This window comes from Marmota marmota, unplaced genomic scaffold (genome assembly GCF_001458135.2).
Source record: "Marmota marmota marmota unplaced genomic scaffold, marMar, whole genome shotgun sequence".
NCBI lineage: Eukaryota > Metazoa > Chordata > Mammalia > Rodentia > Sciuridae > Marmota > Marmota marmota.
Genome location: NW_025999969.1, coordinates 763,980 through 789,436, shown reverse-complemented (window position 1 = coordinate 789,436; position 25,457 = coordinate 763,980). Strand labels below are relative to the sequence as shown.

Genomic DNA, 25,457 nt, shown 5'->3' with positions numbered 1-25,457 from the left:
CAAAGGGAATCGATAAATTAAGTCCTATGCTCCAGTGCGAAGTTCTGGAGCTAAAAGCAGAATAAGACCAAACTCTACCCTCAGCCTGTCTTTTGGTCTTCCTTGCCCTGTTAGAAGGGGTTGTGACTGATGTATTTCATGTCAGGGCTTTTTGTTTGTTTGTTTCTTCTCCCCCCCACCCCCATGCTGAGGATTTGAACCTGAGTCTTTTAGTTTGCCAAGCCCTTAACTCTTTCAGGCAAACACCTCCTTGGGCATGGTGTGTGTGTGTGTGTGTGTGTGTGTAGAAGATGAGAGAGAAGGAGGTAACACCATTTGGCCTGAAGTCTTATTTTAGGGGTTCAGACACAGAAAAGAATTCATAAAGTGTTTGTTAAAAAAAAAAAAATCTAGCCCTGTGTGGTGTCTCATGCCTGTAATCCCAGAGACTCTGGAGTCTGAAGTAGGAGGATGGCAAGTTCAAGGCCAGCCTTGGAAATTTAGCAATGCCCTAAGCAACTTAGCAAGATTCTAAGCAACCTAGCAAGGCCTTGAGCAACTTAGGGAGACCCTGTATTAAAATAAAAAATAAAAAGGGCTGGAGATGTGGCTCAATGATTAAGCACTCCTGGGTTGACCTAGTACCACCACCACCAGATGTAGATATAAAATTCTGAAGCCCACCAGGCCTGGTGGAGTTTTCCTGTAATCCCAGTGATTCAGGAGGCTGAGTCAGTAGGATCACAAGTTAAAGGCCAACCTCAATAACTTAGTGAAGCCCTAAGTAAACTTAGTGAGACCCTGTCTCAAAATAAAGAATGAGAAGGGCTGGAGATGTAACCCAGTGGTAAAGTGCTTCTGGGTTCAATCCCCAGTACTCCTACCCCCCCCCCAACACACCAAATTTTTTTGCAGCTCATTTTAAATATGTCACTCTTTTCCTCTCAGTGCTTGGATTCTAGAGCTAACCTTTTTTATTTCCATTTCCATTGCCAGTGACTCCCAAGCCTGGTCTGTGGACAGAAGTTGAACCGCCCATAGTGTTCCTATTCTTTCTCTGCCTTCCAGATGTCCATACATTTTCATGCTTTCTTCAGACATCTGAAGAGGGATTTCTTCTAAATTTCTTTTTTCCCCCATGACTTTCTTCTATCAGCCCTTGGAATTTTGTTGTGTGTACCAATCACAACCCAACCAGAACCCTGCAGGAGATGATGTGGATGTTGTAGCATCAAGCACAGCCTGTTAATCAGCTGGTTATTCCTGGTAAAGAGATGTGAAGAGTTGAGCTTTTTCAACATTTTGTAGGTTTAAAATGTTTTAAAATAAAAATTGGGAGGATAGGAGAATGCAAACTTATAGACAAGACAAAATTGGTGTTTAAAACTGAATTCTGCAATTTACCAGCTGTAAGACTTGGGGAAGCTACCTAACCTCTCAGCATGGTTTCTGCCTGTGTAAAATGTGAGTATTAAAATATTTCCCTTGCAAATTTCTTTGCGAATGAAATGAGAAAATATATAAAGTGATTAAAAATGACTGATTAGATGCCTGGCAACTAGAAAGGAGGCAGTTATCTTATTTTCCAAATACCTTAAATCTGCTGCAGTGAATATGTGTATTCCCCTTATCACCTCAAGCACTCAAGCTTCCAAACATCTCTAGCCAAATGCGAATATCTGGCAGGTTTTTATTAAAGCCCCTTGATAACATTGATGTCCTGCCTCAAGCTTCATTTCAGCCAAACTGCTCTCCCAGAAGTATTCCTTCCTATCGTTTTGCAAAGCTGTCAGCTTCATGGCCAAACTGCAGTCCCATCAGAGGCCAACTCATTTACCTGCCCCTTCTTACCTCCTTCCTTAAAACTGCACCCATAATCCTGCCAAACTGCCCCCTAAACATGAACTAAGCTCTGTTTATCTGAGAACCATTCAACCTCAAACCATCATTTATACACCAGAAGTGCACCTAGAAGTTTATAACATTGCACTGTTTCCACTAGGTTGCCACTTTCTCTGTGTGATATCAAATAGCCAGATTGCTTTGCGGCCCTTCTTCCTGTTAACTCTCAAAACTGACAGCACATGTTAAAATTTCCTCTTTCCATGCCTACTATTCCTACTACCCTTCTCCAGACTCTCATTCTCCATTATGTCTCTCATTTACTCCCTTATGATCATTCTAAACATTTCATATTTCTGAACATGTCCTGCCCCTTCAAGCTGATTAGCCTTTTCATATTGCTATTCCTTCTGTATGGAATGCCCTTTACTGTTTTCAGCTAGTAGACTCTTTGGTCCTCTGAGCTCCAGCCCAATGTTACCTGTCTAGGATTCTTTTCCTACCCTACCTTTCAGGTTATTTATTTCTTCCCTGTGCTCCCACCGTGGGTGGCACATACTTCTCCCTCCCTCTGCTCTGACCTCCTAGAGGAAAAGGAATTAACCGTCTTATTCATCTTCATACCCTTTGAACCCAACCAAATGCTTGGCTTGTGGAAGTTCCTTACAGATATTTGCCAAAGGAATGAATGAAAGAATGTGCATTCATCTTCAGGTCATCTTTTATGTATAATAATGACTCTTCAGGGCTCTCTTTGGAGCCCAGAACTGGGAATTGGAAAACTGTTAGGATTCTCCATTTATGAACCATGATAGGCCTGCTGAAATTGTGTTTATATTTATTTTTATGCCTTCTCCTCCAGCCTGACATTTCTAGAGTGCTACCAGGGGTACAATCTTATTTCTTGACATGTTACCTTATTGAGGATAGGAATTAGACTTTCCAATGGGACAATGTAGGAAATGGCCCAACACTTTACCAATAATTGCCATCATGTGTCTATCCAGGAGCACAATCCTTTATTTCCCCTTCTGGCTTAGTACACCAGAAAATATAATAGATGCATAGTCATCAACCTGACAGGGCTATTGACCGTAAAGATTACATCCGTCATCTGATGTTCACTCACCTTGCCTCTGGAAAAAAGCACCCGCAGAGCGCTCAGCAAACATGCTACCTGGCTTAACTTCAGCTCAATGTGTGCTTCAATTTCCTGCAGCTACGTGACTGTCACACATGCCTGGCCTAGGGAGCTGTTTGCATGGAAATGCATCTGCTACTAAGAAGCATTATGGATTTGTCCAGAAGATAGATGTGTTTGAATCTAAACTGCCGTGACTTAGAAGACCAACTGGTGGAAATTAAGAGCATCAGTTCTAAACCTGACTTGAATGAAATCTGTCTTATCTGACATTGGCAGTAATGTAATATTTTTCCTTAGCTTCCCCACTTATAAAATACAGACAACAATAAGGCCTCCTGATAAATTGTTGTGGGTATTTAACAAGATAATATTTTATTTTATTATTAGTAGTAGTAGTAATAGTAGTACCAGGGCACTACTTAACCACCGAGCCAACTTTTTTATATTTTATGAGCGACAGGGTCTTGCTGAGTTGCTTAGAGCCTTGCTGAGTTGCTGAGGCTGGTTTTGAACTCATAATCCTCCTACCTCAGCCTCCTGAGTTTCTGGGATTACAGGTGTGCACCGTGCCCAGCAGATGATATTTTTAAAAGTGCTTAGCACAAACCGAAGAAAAATAGAGACTCAGTAGATGAAAGCTGGTAATTATTATTGTTACTTGTCACTTTGACATTTTTGCAAATATGAAATGCCATACTGACCAGCTGCTCAGGATCCTAAGCTGGCCTCTGAAATTAGATGTCAGGAAGGGCAAGGGTTTATCTAGACAAATCTTTCTCTTCAGTCATTATGCTCTCTGACATTCTGTCTGATCCACTGTGTAACACCTAAACCTCACAAGTCATTGATTAATATCTCTTTGGGTTTTTGTGATTTGCTAAGACCATGAATTCACTTCTGAAAGTATCAAAACTAAAATGGGCCTCAGAGATCATCTCATCCAACCCACTTATTTTACAGACTGCTGAGATACTGAGACTTGAGTCTCCAGACTGACAGCTCTCCTTTTCCAATACACCTTGCCACCTACCCTGAAGTTGTGCTCTTAGAGGCTCAAGCCATGCTTTTCCCTGGTAGTGGAATAGCAGAGGGCAATTTATTCTTTTCTGAAAGCAAATATTTCCTTCCCTTCGTGAGTAGCCAGTACTTCTAGGTAACACGAAATGGCCCCATATACAGCTCTTCATAGGGACAGTCTGATGCCCTGAAGAACTGGTGCAGGATACAAACTGTGGGATCCATACAAATGACATCACCAAGGGATCAGATACCCCAGCAGCAATCACTGATAAGCCCTTATTATTTCCCTTACAAACTGACAAATGCACCCCTTCTTATACTTTGAGGAGCACTTGGTTTTAGAGAGAAGTGAGATTGGACTTTATTGTTTTGCTATAGTTTTCACTTCATGTATGAAGAAACTGAGACTCACAGAGGTTAGGGAATAGGCCCTGGCTCATTCAATTGTCAGAGTCTCAATTTCAATCCTGTTCTCTTTAACTTCAGTGAAGTGGCTAGGGTTAGATCTATAAAATGGAAACTTAAGCACTGAATGAATATAGTTGCTATAAGGATTAGGTGAAGGTAAAAGTGACACAAGAGTCCCATAAGGGAAGAAACCATCTTATTCATGTTTGCATCCCCAGTGCCTGACACATTGTTGGTGATCAATATATTTTTAAAAATAAATCTATGAATGTATAAATTAATAAATGGATGGATGAATAAAGAAATGAGCCACCTAGCACAGGTGCCTGGAACACAAGAGGTGTTAGATAAATATTTCCTTTCCCCTCCCTCACTCTGGAAGGTTAAGGCCGTATTTGCAGTCTCTATGCCTGGCACTTGGTAGGCCTTAATGAGTGTGGGTTGGTGGAATGACTTACTCTCAGGAGCTCTGAGCCCTTGAGGCTGTGAGGAAATGCTTGTCTTCTTAGCCACAAGCAGATGCTGGTGTGTTGAATTCCAGGGAATGGTACATTCTCTTGGCCAGGGCTTTCCTCCTCTGCAAGGTAAGGGCCACCCATCTTCCAGGCTGACCTGATCCAGATGTTATTGAGTGTCAGGCCAGCTTCAAATACCAGCAGAAAGAAGTTGCAAATCTTTCCAGCTATTGAGCAGAAGATGTGCTCTGCCTGGCCAGACTCAACTGCATTCATTCCATTTCTCCACCCCACCTCTCTTTCTCTGTCTTCTCAGGGCTTCTAATCTTAGCCCCTTGTCTTTGGAGAGTTAGTAAAATGAGTTTCTTGAAGAATGCCTGGGATATAGCAGTTGCTCAATAAATACTGGTGGAATGAATAAATGAAAACAAGACTTAAGGAAGAGACAGGCTGACTGATGTGGTCTATTTATTGGCACAGGGTCCTACAGGGCCAACACCATACCCTCCCCACCCTCTTCCCTGTAAAAATAAACTCTGTCCTTCCCTCTCCCTGTTCTGTCTTGCTTTCCTGTTTTGTCCAGGGAGAATCAGTCACCCTCTAAAACTTGCTCCCTAAAACACAGGAATTGGCACTGCTACACATGAACACTTCCCCTCTCAGCCGGGAAAATGAGGTAGCAGGGAGGCTTCTAAAGGCCCTCGGCTTCCACTAAGAAGAGAGCATAGTAGATCTCTCGGTGAGGGTGGGCAGCAGTACAGGGAGCAGCAGCACAAGGAGCACGGGGTGGGGGTGGCCTCTGAGGGCAGATTGGAAGGGAGCTGAGCCCACTTCCATCTGGGCACTGAGTAAGCCTGGAGAGAAGCCTGGGAGGCACAGCCGCAGGCCCTGTGGATCACAATAGGGCAAACACAGCAGGCCCCATAGCCCACAAGCTGAATAAGTTTGGAGCCAAAGACTCATTTCTATGGGAACTGGATTCTCTGCCTAGACCTCCTCAAGGCAGGGTGACACAGAAGAATGTCACAGTGAATGGTGGGGGCTCTGCTGGAGGAAAGGGCACCCCCAAAGCAGAGGCACGATGTGGTGGTCAAGGGGGGACTAGACTTATGTCACCTGTGGGGTGGAGGGGCTGAACCCAGCCCAGCTTGCATTTGCTTTCTCCTAACCTGGGAGCCCCAGGCCTTGGCAATGGCCAGCCATCTTTTTCCCCAACCCAGGTCTACCACACCTCACACAGCTGCCCTGGGTTCATGGAGGAACCGACAGGGCAGCCGAAGTGCCGCAGGAAGTCACGGGAGTTGGAGAGAGTGCCCAGCACACGGAAGCGGGCAGGGCTATGGGGGTCGGTCACCAGCCCCTCGTGAGAGCTCTCTGGTGTGCGGACTGAGCACCACACCTGCGGGCCAGGACAGACACGGGGACATATGGTGTCTAGTTTGGGGCTAGGCCATATCCTTGGCCACAGCAGAACCATCTCAGGGCAAAACCATCATTGCCCCAGTCCCTTAGTTCAGGAGGACTCAGGAACACTGCCGGGGTCTCCATCAACATCTCAATTCCAAGGGAGGGGAATGTACCCCCACTCCTCCCCCAATTCCTTGAAGCTCTTCTAAAGCTGCCCTGGACATTGGGTTGCCCAGTGTGGACACAGCCCATTGGAATTGGGGAAACAAAGCCCCTCAAGGCTGGCCACTGTGATGCAAAGTACCTGGGGGAGGCCCCACCTGAATCCTCCCACTGCTACTTACTTTATTCCTGGATAGCCCTGAACAAGCTACTTTGTATCCCCAGATTTCAATCTTCTTCTTCATACCTACCCCACAGGAACATCAAGAGGATGGATGCCTACTCCCATCTCTTACCCCCTCAAGCAAGGCAGCCCTGCTCTTAAGATCTGCAAAATCCTATCCAAGACTTTCCCTCCTCAGGTTGTTTTTGTAGGCTCTGGGCATAAGGCCTTCCCAACCCACCTCCCAAAGCTCAACTTCGGCCCTATTTGTCAGTCCCTTTTCTGCATGCCCCCCATTTCTTCTAATGACATTCTCTGGAGGAGATCAAGAGAGGGGCAACCCCAGGTCTCCCGGGGGGCAGTACCTGGGCAAATCCCACAAAGAAGAGCTGGTGATTGGTGAGCCCCACGGCTGGCAGCTGCTGCTCCTCCCCATGCTTCCTGAGCCATGCTTTGTAAGCCTGGGGGAAAGAGTGGGCAGCAAGTCCACCTGGGCCTGCTGCTTCCTTCAGCACCCTTCCACCTAGGCCCACAGGCCTCGGCCACGGGAGGCCCACCAGGCTACTCACATTGTAGGCAGCCTTAAGCCCCCCATTGTCAGCGATGTTCTCCCCCAGTGTCTGGCGGCCATTGAGCCTCTCCCCATTGACTTGGTACTGGTTATACTGTTCCTCCATGCAGGCCGTGTGATTGCGGAAGGCTGCCAGTGACTCATTCTGCCACCAGGGTCGCAGATTCCCTTCCTTGTCGTACTCACGACCTGAGGAGAACTCACCTTTGCACCCCACAGGATGATAGCTCACCCCTTGAGAACAGAAACACCCCTGCCATCCCTGATCCACAGATTCCAGGGCCCCTAGGACCTGTCCCCCAAATTCCAAGGTCTTTCAGGAGCCACTAGGAATTCTATGGGACAATTCCCCAGGTCCCTACCTTGGTCATCAAAAGCATGTGTCAACTCATGACCCATGACTACGCCAATACCTCCAAAGTTCAGGGCCCTGGTAGATGAGGAATGCTGAGTGAGGACATTATAGGGGACTTGTGAATCCCCTCCTCTAGTTCTGCTCCAAGCTCACATGCAGGCCCAGGTCCCAGCACCCAGCCCCTTCTACTTCAGATATACTTGGGGTGGTTGCGGGCATAGAAGGGGGCCTGCAGGATGCCAGCAGGGAAGACAATTTCATTCTTGGTTGGAAGGTAATAAGCATTCACCGTCTGAGGGGTCATACTCCACCTAGAGGGGAAAGGGAGAGGCTGAGGCTCTCTACTCTCAAAATGCCCACCCCCAAGTCCAGCAGCCCTGCCCTACTTTCCGCAAGAGCCATGTGCCACCCCTTGTTTCCCACCTCCCCTGATGTCCCCAGTGTCTGTGGCCTCCCATTCTCACTGGTCTCGGCTGGGAGGCTTGCGGAGCTGGTCAGCCATCACCTTAGCAGAGAAGTTGTACAAATTCAACATGTTTTGGAAGAAAGAATCTTCAGAGACTTCATACTATTGGCATGGCGGGAGGTGGAAAGGGAGAACATAAAGAAGATAAGAGTCCCAGATTGACTACTCATTAGCCTCTCTCCAAGCTTCAGTTTCCTCAACTGTAAAATGGGAGTAAAAGATTGGGGATATAGTTCAGTGGTAGAGTACTAGTTTAGTATACATAAGGCTCCGGGTTCCATAAAAAAAAAGGAGTAAAATACCTGGTAAATAATTGCCAATATATAAAAAACAACTTATTGCCAGGCATCATGGCATATGCAACTTGGGAGGCTGAGACAGGTAGACTGGAAGTTCAAGACTAGCTTCAGCTATTTAGGGAGAATCTGGCTCAAAATAAAAAATTAAAAGAATTGGGGATGGACTTGTGCTGCTGGTGCTGTTATGTTTTTTACACACTTCCTAATTTTGTTCTCACAACAACCCTGTGAAGTATTAGTAGGACCCTCATTTTGCAAATGAAGACACTAAGGACCACAAAGGTCTTGTCCAAGGTTATATAGTTAGTTATGGGTAGAAACATGATTCGACTCAGTCTTGATCCAAATCCCTACTCACTCACTAATATTTACTATCATCTGGCCTGCAGCCTGGCACAGAGCCTACACTTAAGCAATGTGGGTTGCCTGTATCCTTTGAAAGAAACCAACAAGCACCTCCTTTCCTTCCAGTGCTTGAGTCCCAGTTACTGAGGCTGCGGGTCAGTACTCTGAGCACGGGTACTCACCCCATCATAAACATCATCCAGCTCTTTGGGCTCCAGGATAAAGTCCGGGAAACCAATCATATCATAGATGGCGTCTGCCTGAAGAGAACAGGTTAAAGGGTTCCCTTCCCAGGTCCCAGTAAAACTGTATCCTCCATTCCTTCCTCAAGATGGCGCTCCAACTCTAGACATTACTCACTTTCTCCTTGGCTGCCTGACGGGTCTTCTCATCCATCCAAACCAGCTGTCCCAGAGCCTCCTCAAAAGCAGAACGAATTTCACTGATCATCCCCTCTGCCTGGGAAACAGAGGCACAAGTTAGTCTCCCATCCACACTTAATGTATCCCTGCTCACCTATTTGCCCTACAGCCCCAACCCCATCCCCAGGTAAGCCATGGGAATGTTCACCTAAAGTTTAGCATCTGGGAAGGATGAGAAGGAAGGATCATTTATGAAGGTACTGGCATTAAGGATGGCTTTCTTTTTCTAATTAATTCAAAAATTTTTAAATGTTAACAAGCCAATTAAATAAATTAATAATATAATTTAATCTAGCACATTGTTTTTATCAGATTCTGAAAGAAAGGAATTAATGGAAACTCTGGGAAGTTGAGAAGAGTTGAAAAGAAAACACAGTGTTTATAATCCAATCACTCTGAGATAACTTCTTTTAACATTTTGATGTGTATTTCTAGTGTTTTCCTCTGTCCAGATATAAATATAAAATATGGAGTATGTTGTATGACATATGTTTTTTGCAGCTTATTTTTTCACTTAAAAGTACATCTTGAATTTAAAGTTGCATCATAATCTAATCTGTTCTAACCAATTTATTTTTCCTATGGTTGGTCATTTAAGCTGTTTTCATTCCCTCTATTATAAACAACACTGTCATAAACATCCTCGTGGATAATACTTTAAGCACACCCATTAATTCTACCTAACAAGAAAATATTACCTTTTTCTAATTATATAGATAATATAAACTCATTATAAATTTTTTTGAAAATAAAGAAAACCTTAAAGAACAACAATAAAAAAAATCTTTATGTTTCCTCTGTCCAAAGTAACCACTATTCATTTAAGAATTTCCTTCCAGTTTTTTAATATATACTCATATAATGGTGAATTTTAAGGTAGGGTCAAGAAGCCTGAAGACTCACAATTTCCTTGCTTTGTCGGTCAAATGTGGCCTTCACAAAGAGGGATCCCAAAGCAAAGCCAAGGGCATCATCCGTGTTGGAGATGCAGGTCTGCCATCGTGGTGTGCAGGACTGTAAATGAACAAGAGGGCCTTTCTGTCTCTGAAGCTAGCCCTTCTCAGCTCTGGACAACAAAGGCCTGGATTTTGGGTGCCATTTCTCCCCCAGACTCCAGGGGATATAAAGGCAATATCTCAAATTGTGCCAACACCAGGAATGAAGCTTCAGTAGGAACACATGGCTACCCACTCTGTTCTCAGCACTATTGTCTCTTGCCTGAAGATTGCAGTTGTCTCCTGACTAGACACTGGTTTCATTCTCATCCCCCTCCCCCATCATTCTCCTCCATCATCCATTTGGACATCAGAAAGATCATCTAATATATAACAACTTTAGTGCTGATCTCCTGCAGTTACTACCGTGGTCTTCCATGAAAGAATCAAGGCAAAACATCTTAACACAAGAGCCAGGTCCCTTCATGGATGCCCCATGCACACCTCACCAAGCTCATCCTCTCTATTGTCTAGTTCTCAAGCTCCTATCAGAACCAAACTCTTCCTTTCCTCTGGGGATTTTCACATGCTATTCCTTCTGGCTCGAATGCCCTTCTTCCCTAATTTCTTGGTGAACCCTTTCTTCTCAGGGAAACCTTTCCTTATGCCTCTCCCTTTGTTCCCACCTCTATCCTATATCACAAAGAAAGTCTTTCACTCAGTGTGAGCTCTTATCCCCCCCCCCCAAATACATGTATTTGTTTATAAGTCCAACCCCCACCCACAAAAGGGAATTGTAAAATGAAGGGACAGCATTTATTTGCCTTCCCCATCCATCATCAAAGTTACAATGTCTGTACATATCATGTACTTAGGACATTAACTCAATTAATCCTCATAACAACCCTGAAAGTTATTCCTGCTTTACAGACTAGGAGATAGAGAATCAAGGAAGCTGGGTGACATGCCCAAAGTACCACAGGCTAAAAAATGGAGGAGTTGGAATTAGAACCCAGGTCAGCTTGATTCTAAATTTTGTGCTCCACACTCTACATCATGAGGCAACTGGTGCCTGATGCACTGTGAGTGTGCAGCATCAGCTGGGATGGGTCAGAAGGTGGGGGCAGAGTCAGAGAGCCCACCTTCTTGGTGCCATAGAGGGTCTCCAGCAGCTTTTCTTGTGCAGACTCAAAGCGCCGATCTAGGCTCGAGGTCGTCTTTTGCACCAGGTTCCAGATCAGGTAATTGTTCAGGACACTGGCATTCATACCAGGAAATAAGGGGAAGTGGAGTACCTTTTTCCTTTCCCACCAGCCAATCCCCAAGAACATGCAGGCAGCAGGAGTCCTGAGAAGCACATGTTGAAGCTGTCCTAGAGTCCCTCTCTGAGACCACATACCTGCCTGCAGAGGCCTGCAGAGGTCAGCTCCAAGCTGACTTGGGAATGGAGGTCACAAATGGGCAACCTGAAACCCTGGTCTGGAGGAAGAACCTACAGACATTCTCATGACTGGAATGACCCAGGTCCTTACTCATCAAATGCTGCTTTGTGTGGTTGTATGCATCCACTGGGTCTAGTCCCTACTATCTCCACAGAGCCCCGAGTCCCACCCCCTGCACCTTGGGCTCCCTCCCACCTTGGTTCGGTGCGGTTGATGAGTTCTGACACCTGCTGCAAATAATCCGTCCCATACACCACCACAGGCTCAGAGTCACCCAACTCCAATGGTGACAGCAAGAAAGACAGGAACTCAAGCCAGTCCATGGAGGGCGCCAGAGCCTGAGAGCAAAAAAATTCTCAGGCTTGGTTGACTGCCTGCTGATGCTTCCAGTGGACCCCTCCCCCACTGATACATTGTAGCCTGGGAGGCCTTCCCATTGCCATGGCAACAGCTACTGGCTGCTTAGTGACTTCCTCCCTCCCTTTTCCAGGCCTGAGAACCACTCAGTCTGGGAGCTCAACCACTTACTATACAAGGCAATGTGTGATATTCAGCTGGAGCACAGATAGTCAAATATTTTCATAACTGTTGATACAATACCACTCCCCTGACACCTCCCACACACCTGGCCTCTACTCCAGAACCTCCCCTTTCCTAGCCTTCCCATAATTCACCACCAAAAGGACTGCTGCCTGACACAGAAGGAGCCTACGGGAGACACTTCCATATCCATTCTGATTGTTGTGTGAACATCTCATCCAAGTTGTTATAAATTTTTAACACAATCTCTCCATTCATTCACAAGAAAGAGACAAATGAATGATCCTGTGAGAGGTGGCTTAAAATGGTCACCATTTGTCTTTGCAGGATAGGAACAGTGCAGCTGGGAAGCTCAGAAAAGAGAGGAAATGAAGAAAGGACCAGATGCCTCAAGGAAAATGGCATGAAGGAAAGCTAGGTGCTCTGTACCAGGGACCGGCCCATCCCAGATGTCTCTAGTCCTCTGCCTATCCCACCTGCAGCTCTGAGATGCTCATCTTGTGATAGATCTTCTCCTCATCCCGCCGCTGGTCCTGGGGTACTGTGATGTTGGCCAGTTGTGTCTCCAGCTCCAGCACCTGCCTCATTTGTTCCCGGGTGGAAGTTGGCTGTCCACCAAGTAGCATCCCCAGCTCCTCCATGTAGTCCAGGTAGGCTGTGAGCACCTGTGAAGCACCAAGACATCCTCAGAGTCAGCAAGCGCTGGCTCAGGCGGCAAGGATCTGTCCTGGCCCCACCTCTGCCCACTCTCTCTTCTGCTCAACTCATTCTTAGGGAAGCCATCCTGGCTGACCCTGTTTCATTTCCAACACAGCCCTGACCACTGTCTGCTCTATCTTGATTATTTATTTGTGCACTTGTCAACTACTTTCCCCAAGGAGAACTCTGTTCAAGTTTCAGCAGCTGTTTACCCCTGTATCCCAAAGGCCTCAAACAGGACCAACCAAACACAGAATTGGTGCTCTGCAAATATTTGTCCAGTGGATGGTCTGGACAAATCTGCTTTGCCTTCTCATTTCCTAAAGCTCTTCTAGTCGTCCTAGCCCATCAGTGGCTGTGGGTCTTCACTGAATAGCTGACTGGACCCTACTGGAAATCTGGCCCCCTGTAGCCTTCAAATTATTTCTCTCTTTCATCCTACCATGCCTCACACTTGCTGTTTTTTCCAATCCCCCCTGATCTCCAAGGGAGAGAAAAGCACAGAAAATAAATCCTTAGTGATTCTATATACACACATCAGACTGCTAGGGGCTTTGCATATAATATATATTCCCCCACGCTCCCACAGCAACTTCATAAAGTGAGTACTAATCCATTTTACACAGAGCAGAGGGAATAAGTTTGGTAAGGTGACATGACTTGATTCCTATCTCAAATTACTCCATAAAAGAATCAGAATGTGCCATGGCCTGAGCACTACATGGGTCCAGCACAAACTTATGTTGCTGGCATACAAGCTCTGTGAGAGTGGGGACTGTTTGCTTTGTTCACCACCATGGCACAGTGTCTGCCACATAGTAGATGCTCAAAATGTATTTGTTGAAGAAAGGGATGAAAATATACAAACAGAACTCAGTACTGTTTGGCACCAATCCCTGTGGCTTTCTTCCCAGAGACCACTCCCAGCCCTATCCTGGACTCCCTTAATGGACAAAGAAAGGCCATCTCCTTTTCTATTTTACTGAAAAGGTTTTCAATCCCTTAATATTCACAATGTCTGTACTACAAAATGTCTCTTTTTCTCACTCTCCTTTTTCTTGCTGCTGGTGCTAGAGGAAGAGAGAGGAGTGCCAAAACCCAATCATCCCGGATCCTAACTGGGATGGTCAGCTCAACCAAATTACAGCTCCAGCTCCTTACCTGTGGCTGAAGACTTACTTTGGAGACTTCCCTAAAGCCTCTGTACTCCTACTTTTTTTTTTTACTCCATCTTAACCTTTTGTGCTGCACCCTCCTCTAGACCTTGGCAGGAAGCTTCTGCCCAAGGCAACCAGTGACACACTGAGAATCAAACCCAAGGCTTTCCCTCACTCCATCAGACATGCTGAATGATGTGGTTCACTCCTGCATTCTCCAAGTTCTCTCCTCACAACTTAGATGATGCTAAAAACACACATCTATTCACATCATTTATTTTGCAATAAATCCTAAACTTGACCAACAATATTCATACATAAAACTGGTCTATATCCCTGTCCAGAAGGACTTAGCCACTCTCCCCTCCTGGTCCCTCTCTCCTTGAGTATATCAACAGGCCATCTGCCTTCCTACCTCAGAGCCTTCACCTAAGCTGCTCCCTCTACAGAACCTCTCTACTCACTGGGGTCCACCCTCACCCCAGCACTAGGCTGGTTCCTGGTCCTGCTCACACTGGGAACCATGCTTCTCCTCTATTTCAGTCCCAACAACTGGGAACAGGACACTGTGTAACCAGCTACTTCATGTCTTCTCTTCCATTCAGAGGGCCATCGTGATGTCCTGTTCACCAATGCTTAGAGGAGAATCTGGCCCAGGAATGCTCAGGAAATGTTTGTGAAGGACAGTGTGATAAAGGGCTCTCCAGGTTGTCCTTCCCCACAGCAGTCTCTTTTGCTGATGCTCCTTCTTCTCACTGCACTTAAAACACTAGGATTTCCTCCTTTCCCATGTCCAGTCTTTTCCTTTCTCTTACTTTCCCTAAATCTTTGTGTAGTTCTCAAAGAAGATGCCCCTCAAGCCTCACATTTCCTTCATACTGTCGTATCTCTGGGATTCCACTTGACTTTCACAGCTGCTACAGACCTCTCACAGACAAGGCATCCAGGCCCCTTGTACTCAGACATCTAAAAGGAGAGGCTCTCACCCACTGAGTGTCTACTACAGCAGGAGCAGAAGCTTGCACTCCCACACCCCACGCCCCACATGAGTTAGAGGCTCTGGTTCCCCTACTTACAGAAGAGAAAATAACCTTAGCAAGATCAACCTTCTTGCACTAAGCAGCAAAGACGAGATTAAAATCCAGGTCTGACTCCAAAATCTCTCTGATGACATCACATTGTCTCCTTTTCCCCAGTGTACCCAAAGCTGGTTTCTCCTGATTCCCTAAGGACCCCTCCATTTCACCATCACCATCCTAACATTCCCTCTGCACTCTCTCACTTGGGCCCTTACTGACTTACAGCCTGGAATTCAGAGCAGAGACTCTTACCTCCTCTCCAGGCTCCCTGTCTTGCATCTACTTTTCACACCCTAGCCAAATTGTTTTCCCAGAGAGTGCTCACTGCATCACTTCCTCCCTGCTCTGGAGCATACAATGGCTTTCTGGGGGCTATAGAATAACTCCTTAGTGAAACATTCACAATCCCCTCCATAACTAGTTCCTGACCACCTTTCCAACCTCTCTTCTACTTAGATCACCACACCTTACCAAACTAGACTCATTCCCATGATCTGAACACACCTTGTCTTTCCTTCTTCAACACTTTTGTTTAACTTGTTTTTCTCTACCCAGTATGCTTTCATATGCTTCTACATGTTCTACAGGGTCTGGCTCAAATACAGTCTCTTCAGGAAACCTCTGGACACCCAAGTCTCTCCTGAGTCCCAGAGATCCTCTTTTGAGCCCTTTTCTTAGCTATCTAGGTACACCAACAGTGCAAATTTCCAGTGATAATGGCTCTGCAACTTACATCTCAGAATTCCCCCACTGTACCTGGCACACAGTATGTGCTTATAAAATGTTTTCCTGGAGCTGAGGGTATAGCTCCATGGTATAGCCCTGTCTAGCACTCACAGACCCTTGGTTTGATTCCTAGAATTACAAAGAAAAGAAAGGAAAAGAAAAGCAATGCTTTTCTGGAAAAACAAAATGAAGGAAGGAAGAAAAGGAAGGAAGGGCAGTCAGCTCACTAGGTGACAGAATGGGCTCACCTTCCCCACTCTGACCCTGGACAAACAGAAAAGTATTCAGGGATCAGTCCAGCTCAGCAAGGGGTGAGGATGGGGGTTCTGAGGATGTTCCTTACTTTCTCATTGGCGGTTCTGTTTAAGTAGTAATCTCGAGAGGGCAGAAAGAGCCCAGACTGGTCCACCTGCAACAGCAAGGAAAGAAGGTGAGTCCCTATCACACCTGGAACCTGGACTCCTGTGCAGGGTGCACCTGCCTGTCACCAGGTAGAGGAATCTGGGCTCAGCAAAGAGTCTCTCCCCACCCTTTCTCAGTCCAGCACCTGGATGACATTGCTGTTGGAACTCTTGGAGTCGGCACTGATGTAGACGGTGAAGAACGGGGTGGCCCTGTAGGTCCCTGCTACTGCCTTTAGCACCTCCATGAAGTTGTCCTGGTCCCAGGGCCCCGTAATGTTCCAACCACCGATCTGAGTAGAGATCATAAGTGGAACCTCTAGCACAGGTACCCCAAAGCTTTCTTTGAGCACATTCTCTTCCAAGGCCCTCTTGCTCCCCCTGCCCACAGTCCATTCAATAGCCCTGCCTTGTCAATGAGGTCTCTTAGTGGCTGGGCTCCCAACTCCTCAATGCGCTCCACCTGTAGGCAGGACAGGTAGAAGCGCTGTGTCTTCCGCTCAGCTTCACTGCTGGAGTTGAAGGTGGTGTTCTCTGAGGGGTGAAGACAGAGTCCAGGTGCCAATTAGGTTAACTGGTGAGGGGGAGTCCCTGGCCCTTGATTGTGCTTCTCCTTGCCCTACCAATGAGAGTCTTCCTAATGTGGACCTAATAAGACTGTCTGAAACAGCAAATGTGGGTGCCTTCCTCTCCCCTGTTCGTGGAGACCCTCAAAGATATCCAAACACTACAGGGTCCCTGGTGTCTACCACATCTTGAAAAAATGCAGGAAGGAGCCCTTTTATTATACTCAATGTTTTGCCTCCCTCTAACCTGTCTCCACCTCTCTGGAGCCCCCTACTTTCGGCACATTCTACCTCACAGAGCAATCTACTTCTTCACATGTGGACATCAATTGAGTATCTACTAAGTGCCAGGCCCTGGGCTGGACACCCCTAAAAATATACTTGGCACATCAATTCACTGACAGCTCCACTCACCAAGCAGGTGCTTCAGTATGGCCTGGTTCTGGTCCCAGAGGCTATTGAAGGTGTTCCAGCGAGAACGCCCATCTGGCAGAGGGTTCCTCCGAATCCAGCCCCCACAGGAGAACTGGTAAAAGTCTTCACAGGGACTCACCCCACGGTCTAGGGACTCCAAGATTTTTCCAGCCACTCGAATGCAGGCCTCTGTGAGGCAGGTACTGTGGGATGGGTCTGTGGCAGGAGACATAGTTTGAGAGTAGGAGACTTTCAGATAATCTGGGAGAGGCAAACTCTTTCCAAGGGCCATGATCATAGGAAGGATGGGAAGGCTGCCTCCAAACAGAGGAAATCTTAGAGGCCCTTCAGCCTCCAGATCCCTCACAACTATGAGGGCTGGTGACAGGTGTGGGCCCACGTACCTCTGTGGTACTGGACCCCCAAGACCACCAAGCAGCCCAGAAGCAGTGCAGCCAGCAGTAAAGAGACACCTGCCAAGATCAGCTCCAACTGGGTGTGCAAGCCTAAAAGTTGTCTTGTCCCCTTCCGGAATCCCACCTGGGGAACACAGGGGGACAAGAGAGGGAATGAAAGGCAGGGCAGGGATCCAAGATTACAGAAGTACTCCCAGAGAGTGAAGTCACAAGCAATTCCGGAACCATGAAGCAAAAACACTAAGGGGTTGAACATTGGGCCCAGGGGCAATGAGGCAGGCCGAGTGGAGCACTGAGCCTGTTTTGTGCAACGTCATGGCTTAGAATCACCTCACCATAGTCCTAACGCAGAGGCCAGAGATGGAGCGGAGATGGGGGCAGGTGACCCTCCAGAACAGCCCAGAGCTCCTGGGTGTGCCAGGCGTCATGCCAGAGCTGGGGCCTGGTGAGAAAGGGGGAACCCCCTTGCCCACCTCCACGGCGTCTGGGGAGGCCCCGCCCTCTACGGGGGTCTCCGGTGCGTCTTCATCCCGAAGAGTGGCCCGTTTGTACTCCACCATCTGCCAGACAGTCCGGGGGTGCCAACGAGGTCAGGCAGGCAGAGAGAGCTGATGCCCATGTCCCTGGCCCAGCACCCGTCGCCCAGCGGACCCCTTCCCTCCTGCAGTGAGGGCCCTTTCCCACCACCCGGGCTCTTGGGCCTGGGGTCCCCTTTGACACTGTCCCCCACCCCAACCCCCACACGAGGCCTCATCTCGGCCAGCCAGAGCCTCTTGCCCGACGCCGCCTGCTTCCTCGCGGCGGACCCCCGCTGCCTCGTCCCTTCCTCCACCCGGGTCCTCTGCCTTGGAACCCCAGGCCCCCACTCACGTTGCCGCCGCTGCCCAGCTCCTGAAGCGCGACGTTCATGGTGAGTTGGGCCGGGCAGCGCTTTAGGGCTCGGGGCCTCTGACCCTCTCCCGGGCCGCGGCCCAGGACCCGCGCCTAGTCCCGCTACCGACCGCCATCACGGCCGCTGCCGCAGCCCCTCGCATAGTCGCGGCGGCCCCCGCCTGCCCGAGTCCCCCCTTCCCCGCGGCGCCGCGCCCGGGGGTGGGGAACGAAGGGGAGGGGCGGAGCGCGCCGGCGGCTCCCAGCCAGCCACCCGGAGCCCGGCGCTTGAGCCCCGCGCTTGGCCCGCGCTGTGCTCCAGCCTCTCTGGAGAAGACCTCCTCCGTTCCCCTCTCTCTTTATAATCATACCACCTCTCAGGAGCGTCTTCCTGCAAACCATCCATAATTTACTTTCCTTTTACCCAGGCCCAATCCCTGTTAATATTCCATGGTCCAGTTCTCCAAGTTTCAGGCCTTTAAGCACCTTGGAGAAATCATGCCCTCCTGAAGAAGACCTTTCCCCAATAGTCTGAACAGCTTGTGCAAAGCACACAAGCAGTTGGCTCCTATGCAGGTGTCCACAGGATGTTTACACAGAGCACAGACCCCAAGTACACAGGCAGGCACAGAGCCCAACACCCAGTCCCCCCCCCCCCACACACACACCGAAATTGGCAGAATGCTCACACACTACATACTCACATGCAGGAGGCACCCAGAGTCAAAGTACACTGTTGTTGGGTACACAGGATACGCGTGCAGTCAAGTTGCAAGGGCAGCATGCACTCCACACGCAGCCCCCACTGACTCCATTCTTACATGTTGCTTCAAGACTGCACTTTTACTCTCCAAGATAATTGCTGTCATCAGATCAACTCATAAAGGGAGGGTTACAGATGGTGACAAATTGGCAGGGAAAAAAACAGCCATGCACAGATATTTAAAGAAAAGACGTGCTAACACTTCTAACTTGGGGAAAGCAAAGGATTTTATTTGGGAGGTTTACAAGGAAAAAAAAAAAACCAAGCAATATTTAACTGAAGCGCAATAGTGTGGCATCCATGCATTTGCCATCTGCCTTCCATATTGTCATTCCTTAATCAGGCCTGGTGTTGCCACAGTCTGCTGTACTGAAGACTGCTTAGTGTTTTTTACAGTTGGGGGCAGGGAGAGGAAGAGAGACAGACATTTTCCTCTCACCAGCCTCCTTCACCAAAAGACTACAAGAATTTGACCTGAGCTGGCTTGAAGTGGTTGCAAATACATAATCCGTTTCCTGACTCCCACCTCAGTTCCCAGACATCTTGCTGCAAGTGGTTCTAGCAATGGAATATTGTTGTGACTGAGAAAGGGAGTATGATGAATGGATTTGGCTGAGAAGTGTTGCATTGCTTTCTTAGTCATTTTTCCACCCCAAGTTGCATATTCTCAAACAGGAGACAGTACAGTATCAGAGAATGAAAGATTCAGACTCAGTTTCCCCATCTGTAAAATAGAAGAAAGAATAGTACCTACTTCAAAGGGTGGTTCTGAGTATTAAATGAAATGGTATTTGTAAAGTACTTTGGATGGTGCCTGGAATTTGGATGGTACTCTTTATGTAAAGAGTACTTGTTATGTCAGTACTATTTCATTTTAATTATTATTATCACTCACGCACCATAGCTACAAATGGGAATTGTAAGACTAGAAGAAGCCTGTTCTAATTCCCAGATGGCAGAATAAGCAGATATTTACTAGGTTAGTCAGGGTTCCCTTTCACTTCTTTGCAAAACTGGAGACTGAAGCAGCAGATCTTTAAAAAATGACACACCACTTTCCTCTTCCTCCTCCCCTCCCCAAAGTTACATGGAGAAAAACAGGGCATCAAGGTCATTCCTTCTCCCGGGGAATTCCACCATGGTGTGTGGTCATGTGAGTACAATCAAAGCTACTGCAGAAGAATCACCTGTCAACAGGATGATCAGAATTAGTCTTATGACCACTGCAACACCATATTGTAATTGACCAAGTTTATGCAATACTTTGCTATCTGGCAACCACTATTCTAGGTGCTTTATATCTATGTGTTCATTTACCCCAATTATATTTATGAAGCCATTCTACAGATGAGGAAACTGAGGCATAGAGATGCTGAGAGCCACAGCTAGTAGGTGGCAGAGCTTGGATTCAAACCCAGGGGTTCTGACTCCTTTCTGGAAAATAATTTGGCAATAGGAATCCAAAGGAGGCTATGTATCCTCCTACCATTAGTTGCTAGTCTTTTCTACATCTCCTCTAGAAAGAGTAAGTGGAAACATCAGTTTTCAAGCCAAGCAGATTTGGACTCAAATCTGGAATATCTTTATCAAGTTCTGACGTTTAGTTTTTCTTATCTGTATCATGAGAACAATTAAATGCAAGCACATATGAAAGAGTCTGATACCTATGTTTACAGTGTTCTCAGATTCACAAGGCTTTCCTTAATAGCATTTCTTTTCATACATCTTGTAACCATAATCATTTATAAGGCCCATAACTATTCCTGATTACATATTAAATAACCTATTATAAAAGGTTTGAAGGTGGTTTTATTCTATAAGTCTGTTATTTCTTCTGTATGTATTTATTTATTTTTAGAGAGAGAGAGAGAGAGAGAGAGAATTTTAATATTTATTTTTTAGTTTTTGGCGGACACAACATCTTTGTATGTGATGCTGAGGATCGAACCCAGGCCGCACACATGCCAGGCGAGCGTGCTACCGCTTGAGCCACATCCCCAGCCCTTTCCTCTGTGTTTATAACTTTTGACTTTTTTCTTATAGTCTTCCATTTTTTCTCTTTTCTGCTCTTTTTCTTTTCTTTTTCTTTTTCTTTTTTTTTTTTTTGGTGCTTGGGATTGAACCCAGGGCCTCATGCTTTTCAGGCAAGCACTCTGTCACTGAGCCACATCCCCAGCCCTTCTGCTCTTTTTCCTCCGACATATTTTTCCCCTTTCTTTCCCTAAACTGACTATGAACTGAGAGAGAATGGACAATTCACTCTTAACTTTACAAGCACAATGCAGTCACAATGATAACAAGAAACATTAGTGTTTAGTATTGACAAAGATGGGAAATATGGGTATTCTCATTTATTGCTAGTAGTTTATAAATTGATACAACATTTTTGGCACTTTGAATCAAAAGATATAAAAGTGTTCACACTGACCCAGAAAGTGATGCTTCTAGGGAACTGTTATCTAAAGAATGTTTGTATCACTGGGTATAATAGCACACACCTAGTATCCCAGCTACTCAGGAGGCTGAGACAGGAGGATCTAGGTTCAAGACTAGCCTGGGCAACCCATTTCAAAATAAAATAAAAGTGCAATGGCACATGCCTATAATCCCAGCAAAGTGGGAGACTGAAGCAGGAGGATTGCAGGTTTGAGGCCATCTCAGCAATTTAGCAAGGCCCTAAGCAACTTAGCAAGACCCTGTGTCCAAATAAAAAATAACAGGGTTGGGATGTGGCTCAGTGGTTAAGCACCCCTGGGTTCAATCCCTCCTACCAAAAACCAAACAACAAAAAATACATTGCCAGTGTATCTCAGTAGCAGTGTCCAGTACTGGGGGAGAAAAAACATATTTGCATTAATTAGCTTTTGCTGTGTAACAAAGGATCCCAAATGTAGCAGATTGAAATAACAAACATTTATTACCTTTTATTCTGTGGAGTGATTGCTATGATTGGCTGATTTTCAGGGCTGGACCAGCTCAGTAGGAGCTGATGGTCTGGGATGACTTAAAATGGTCTCATTAACATGTTTGGGCTTTAGCTGGGATGACTAAATCCCATCTCTCTATAGTTTTTCCTCTTCTAATAAGCTAACTATAACTTCTTCAGAGAGTGGTCTCAGGATTCTCAGCATCAAAAAAGGAGGCATGCCTTGATATATAGGCATCTTTCAGGCCTCTGCTCCATCATACTTGCTAACATCCCCACTGGGCAAAGCAAATCAAATGGTCTAGCCCAGATTCAGAAATAGACTCACTTCTTGATTGGATGAGCAACAAAATATCATGGTCATGCTTTTAAAACATTGGTTCATCGTAGCACTATTTATAATATAAAAGAAAAAAGGGGGGTGTCAATGTCCAAGAGAAGAGGGCTTCTTGAATAAATCAAACACCCACACAATGGGACATTTGCAAATGATAGAAAAGGAGTTAATGCTATGGGGAAATATATTCTACATATAGGTTTAGGTGGGAGAGAAAAGGGTTACAAAATCTCAATTTTGTGAAGCTACACACACACACATACACATTAATTACAGGTGTTTGCCACTGCACCTGCTCCAGTGTCATTCTTAAAGGTAATCATTATCATTAGCAGTTTGGTATCCTATCATATCTTTCTCTTTTTTTTTTAATAATTTTTAATATTTATTTATTTTTAGTTATCGGCAGACATAACATCTTTGTTTGTATGTGGTGCTGAGGATCGAACCCGGGCCGCACGCATGCTGGGCGAGGGCGCTACCACTTGAGCCACATCCCCAGCCCCTCTTTCTCTTTTTTTAAAAATAATATTTTCTCTTGTAGATGGACAAAATACCTTTATTTTATTTGTTTATTTTTATGTGGTGTTGAGAATCCAACCCAGTGCCTCACATATTAGGCAAGCCTTCCACTGCTGAGCTACAACCCCAGCTTCAGATCTTTCTTTTACGCATTTACATACTTAAACATCGTGTGTGTGTGTGTGTGTGTGTGTACACTTTCCCCTCACATATGAAATTATATTTTTCATGTGTTATTCGGTGACATTTTGATAAGCCTTGGAGATCTTACATGTCTGTTTACACAGATCTGCCTCATTCTTTTTTTGTGTGTGTAATTTATCAGCATCTTTTAAATAGAATAAGTCCTGGAAATACCCTGATGGTAAAGGCTTCCTTTGAGTGGATAGGGTAGGGGCAAAGGGCCTTATCAGAGCATTTAAGAAGGAGAAATCTTCTTAAAAAAAAAAAAAAAGATTACCCCAAAATATTTGTAACAGCTTGTATTTATTTCCAAAGTCTGGTGTAACAAAGTACCACAAACTGGTTGGCTCAAAACAACAGAAATATTCTTTCATAGTTTTGGAGGCTAGAAGTTCAAAATTAAGGTTTTGGGAGGGCCATCCTCCCTCAGAAAGATCTAGGGAAGAAACTTTTGTGGCTCCTTCAGTTCCTGGTAGCTTCCACTCCTATTTCTCTGCCTCCTTCATTTGGTCTTTTTCTCCTGTGTGTTTCTGTGTGCCTGTCCTCTTCTTACAAAGACATCAATGATTGGGTTTTGGGCCCACACTAATTCAATTTGGCCTCATTTTAATTTTGTTACTTGTATTTGTAAGTATTTTATTTCCAAATAAGGTCACAATCTAGGTATTGGGTGGACATGAATTGAGGTGTATGTGAAAAGGGTTCTATTCAACTCACTATATGTCTGTACAGCTTCCACTTGAATAAAAATGTTGATAATTGCCAAAACACATATTATTTTGTTTGGAACCTATGGAGTAAGTACACTAGGTTTTGGGGGACATTCAAGTGAGAAACAATGTGCCATTACACATCTCCAAATTTTATTTCATTTTAACTGAAAATATATTTTCTTCTCATGAGCAAGGATGCAAACATCAGAATTTTAAGTATAGGATCAAAGTTTAAAGAACTCCTCCACATTTTTATAATATAGCTGAATCTTATTTATACACAGTATTGCAATATCTTTACAATTTTCCCTTAGGGCTTTTGCTTTAAGCATGATCCAGCATACATAGGAAGGACAAGAATATAATTTAAACAAATGAATTCGGGCTTACATTGTTAATCCCCGCTTTCCCTCATTCTGTAGGGAGAAACGAATTGTTTAAATTCCCCACACAAAGCTGTTATCTTTGCCTGAACAAGAACCCTCATGGCCCCTTCTTTAGCACCTTAGGTGAGGGGTTACTCATTACCTACTGAGACAACATACAGTCTCACTATCTTTGTAATTTGACTGGAATGAGTAGAAAGGGCCTCCGCCTGGGGTGTGGAGTGAACGTACAAAGTGATTATTACCTTCATCAGCGCTGTCGTCACTTTCGCCGAATGTGAGACACCCCCTCCGCTCCAAGGCCTGTGATTGCGCCAGAGCCTTTGCGCTCTAGCAAGCAGGTGACGTTGCCGCTGACGGCCAGCTAGGGCGGGGGTGGGGGTTGCCAGAGGTAAGTGGGAAAGAGCTTGTTCCGGTCCAAACCGCTAGAACTCTCCCGTGGTCCCGGCAACCAGGGCTAGGGGCGCCCTCAGTCCCTCCCTCCCTCCCTCGCGACCCATACTAGCAAGCGCCAAGTCCTCAGGCGCTCCGTGCTTCCCCGCGTCACCCGCAGCCCAGGCACCCCCCACGAAGCTGCCATTCATTCCTCCTACACTGCAAACGCGCGGGAGCCTCCTGGGCTGGAAGAACCAAAAGGCGCAGCGGGCTCTACGAGTCCCGATTTCGGCCGGGAGTCCGCTTTGGTGCGCGATATGACCTTGGATTTACTTAGACTCCCCCTAGCAGAGACTGAAATAGACTAAGGAGACAGAGACACCGTACAGCAAAGGTTACAGAGGCCAAACATGGAAATAGATTCAGAAAGGCAAAGATCCTAACACAGAGATATACAGGGAGACACGTAGAGATACACTGACATACAGAGACAGACATAGAAAGGCAATCGGAGATGAACAGACCCTGAAGAACCGCTAGAGACCCGCAGAGCAACTAGGATAAGAGAGCGCGCCAACCACGAGGGCACCACCCACAGGCCTGAGCTCTTCCCGCGCTCCTGTGGATTTGTGTCTTTTCCACTCTCCACCCGTACCCAGAGCTTCCTGCCGCCGCGGTTCTGATGTCCGCTCTTTGGGTTGATTGCCTTGCTGCTGTTTTCAGGCCCCAAAGGGCCGCGCCAGCTTTTGCACCCCTGCTCAGTCTCCTTTGCACCGCCTTCTGAGCTTTGGTGTCGGACCCTCCCCTTTCTCTCTAAGTACCAGGCTCGCTCCCAATTTCTCTCTGGTCCCGCCCCTCCCCGCCAGCTCTTCCCAGCGTTGGTCTGTACAGTTCTTCCAGACCCACTGCGGGCCATTCCCCGCCACTGTGCGGGAACCTCCCACTGCTGCTCCTTCCTTTCGGGGGATA

The 25,457-nt window shown here is 46.3% G+C and overlaps 1 protein-coding gene across 7 annotated transcripts in view; it reads right to left on the bottom strand.

Annotated features, from left to right (window-relative positions):
• Positions 1-5,282: 5,282 nt before the first annotated feature.
• Positions 5,283-25,457, bottom strand: part of Ece2 (endothelin converting enzyme 2) — a 29,315-nt gene continuing 9,140 nt past the window's right edge. Inside the window, exons 1-19 of one of the 7 annotated variants that reach the window (XM_048803993.1) lie at positions 18,284-18,496; positions 17,749-17,973; positions 17,402-17,537; positions 16,998-17,213; positions 16,427-16,551; positions 16,164-16,310; positions 15,960-16,025; positions 12,432-12,620; positions 11,611-11,753; positions 11,116-11,320; positions 9,942-10,052; positions 8,977-9,075; positions 8,799-8,876; positions 7,971-8,074; positions 7,707-7,817; positions 7,514-7,581; positions 7,150-7,340; positions 6,946-7,041; positions 5,283-5,736 (exon numbers count right to left, since the gene is read on the bottom strand). In XM_048803993.1, coding sequence (XP_048659950.1) covers positions 5,560-5,736; positions 6,946-7,041; positions 7,150-7,340; positions 7,514-7,581; positions 7,707-7,817; positions 7,971-8,074; positions 8,799-8,876; positions 8,977-9,075; positions 9,942-10,052; positions 11,116-11,320; positions 11,611-11,753; positions 12,432-12,620; positions 15,960-16,025; positions 16,164-16,310; positions 16,427-16,551; positions 16,998-17,213; positions 17,402-17,537; positions 17,749-17,973; positions 18,284-18,322 — 2,526 coding nt within the window. In that variant the 5' untranslated portion in view covers positions 18,323-18,496 and the 3' untranslated portion in view covers positions 5,283-5,559. Of the gene's footprint in view, positions 6,248-6,945; positions 7,341-7,513; positions 7,582-7,706; positions 7,818-7,970; positions 8,075-8,798; positions 8,877-8,976; positions 9,076-9,941; positions 10,053-11,115; positions 11,321-11,610; positions 11,754-12,431; positions 12,621-15,959; positions 16,026-16,163; positions 16,311-16,426; positions 16,552-16,997; positions 17,214-17,401; positions 17,538-17,748; positions 17,974-18,283; positions 18,497-25,457 lie in introns of those variants that run through there. The other 6 variants (XM_015499927.2, XM_048803995.1, XM_048803992.1 and 3 more) reach the window with 6 other exon arrangements.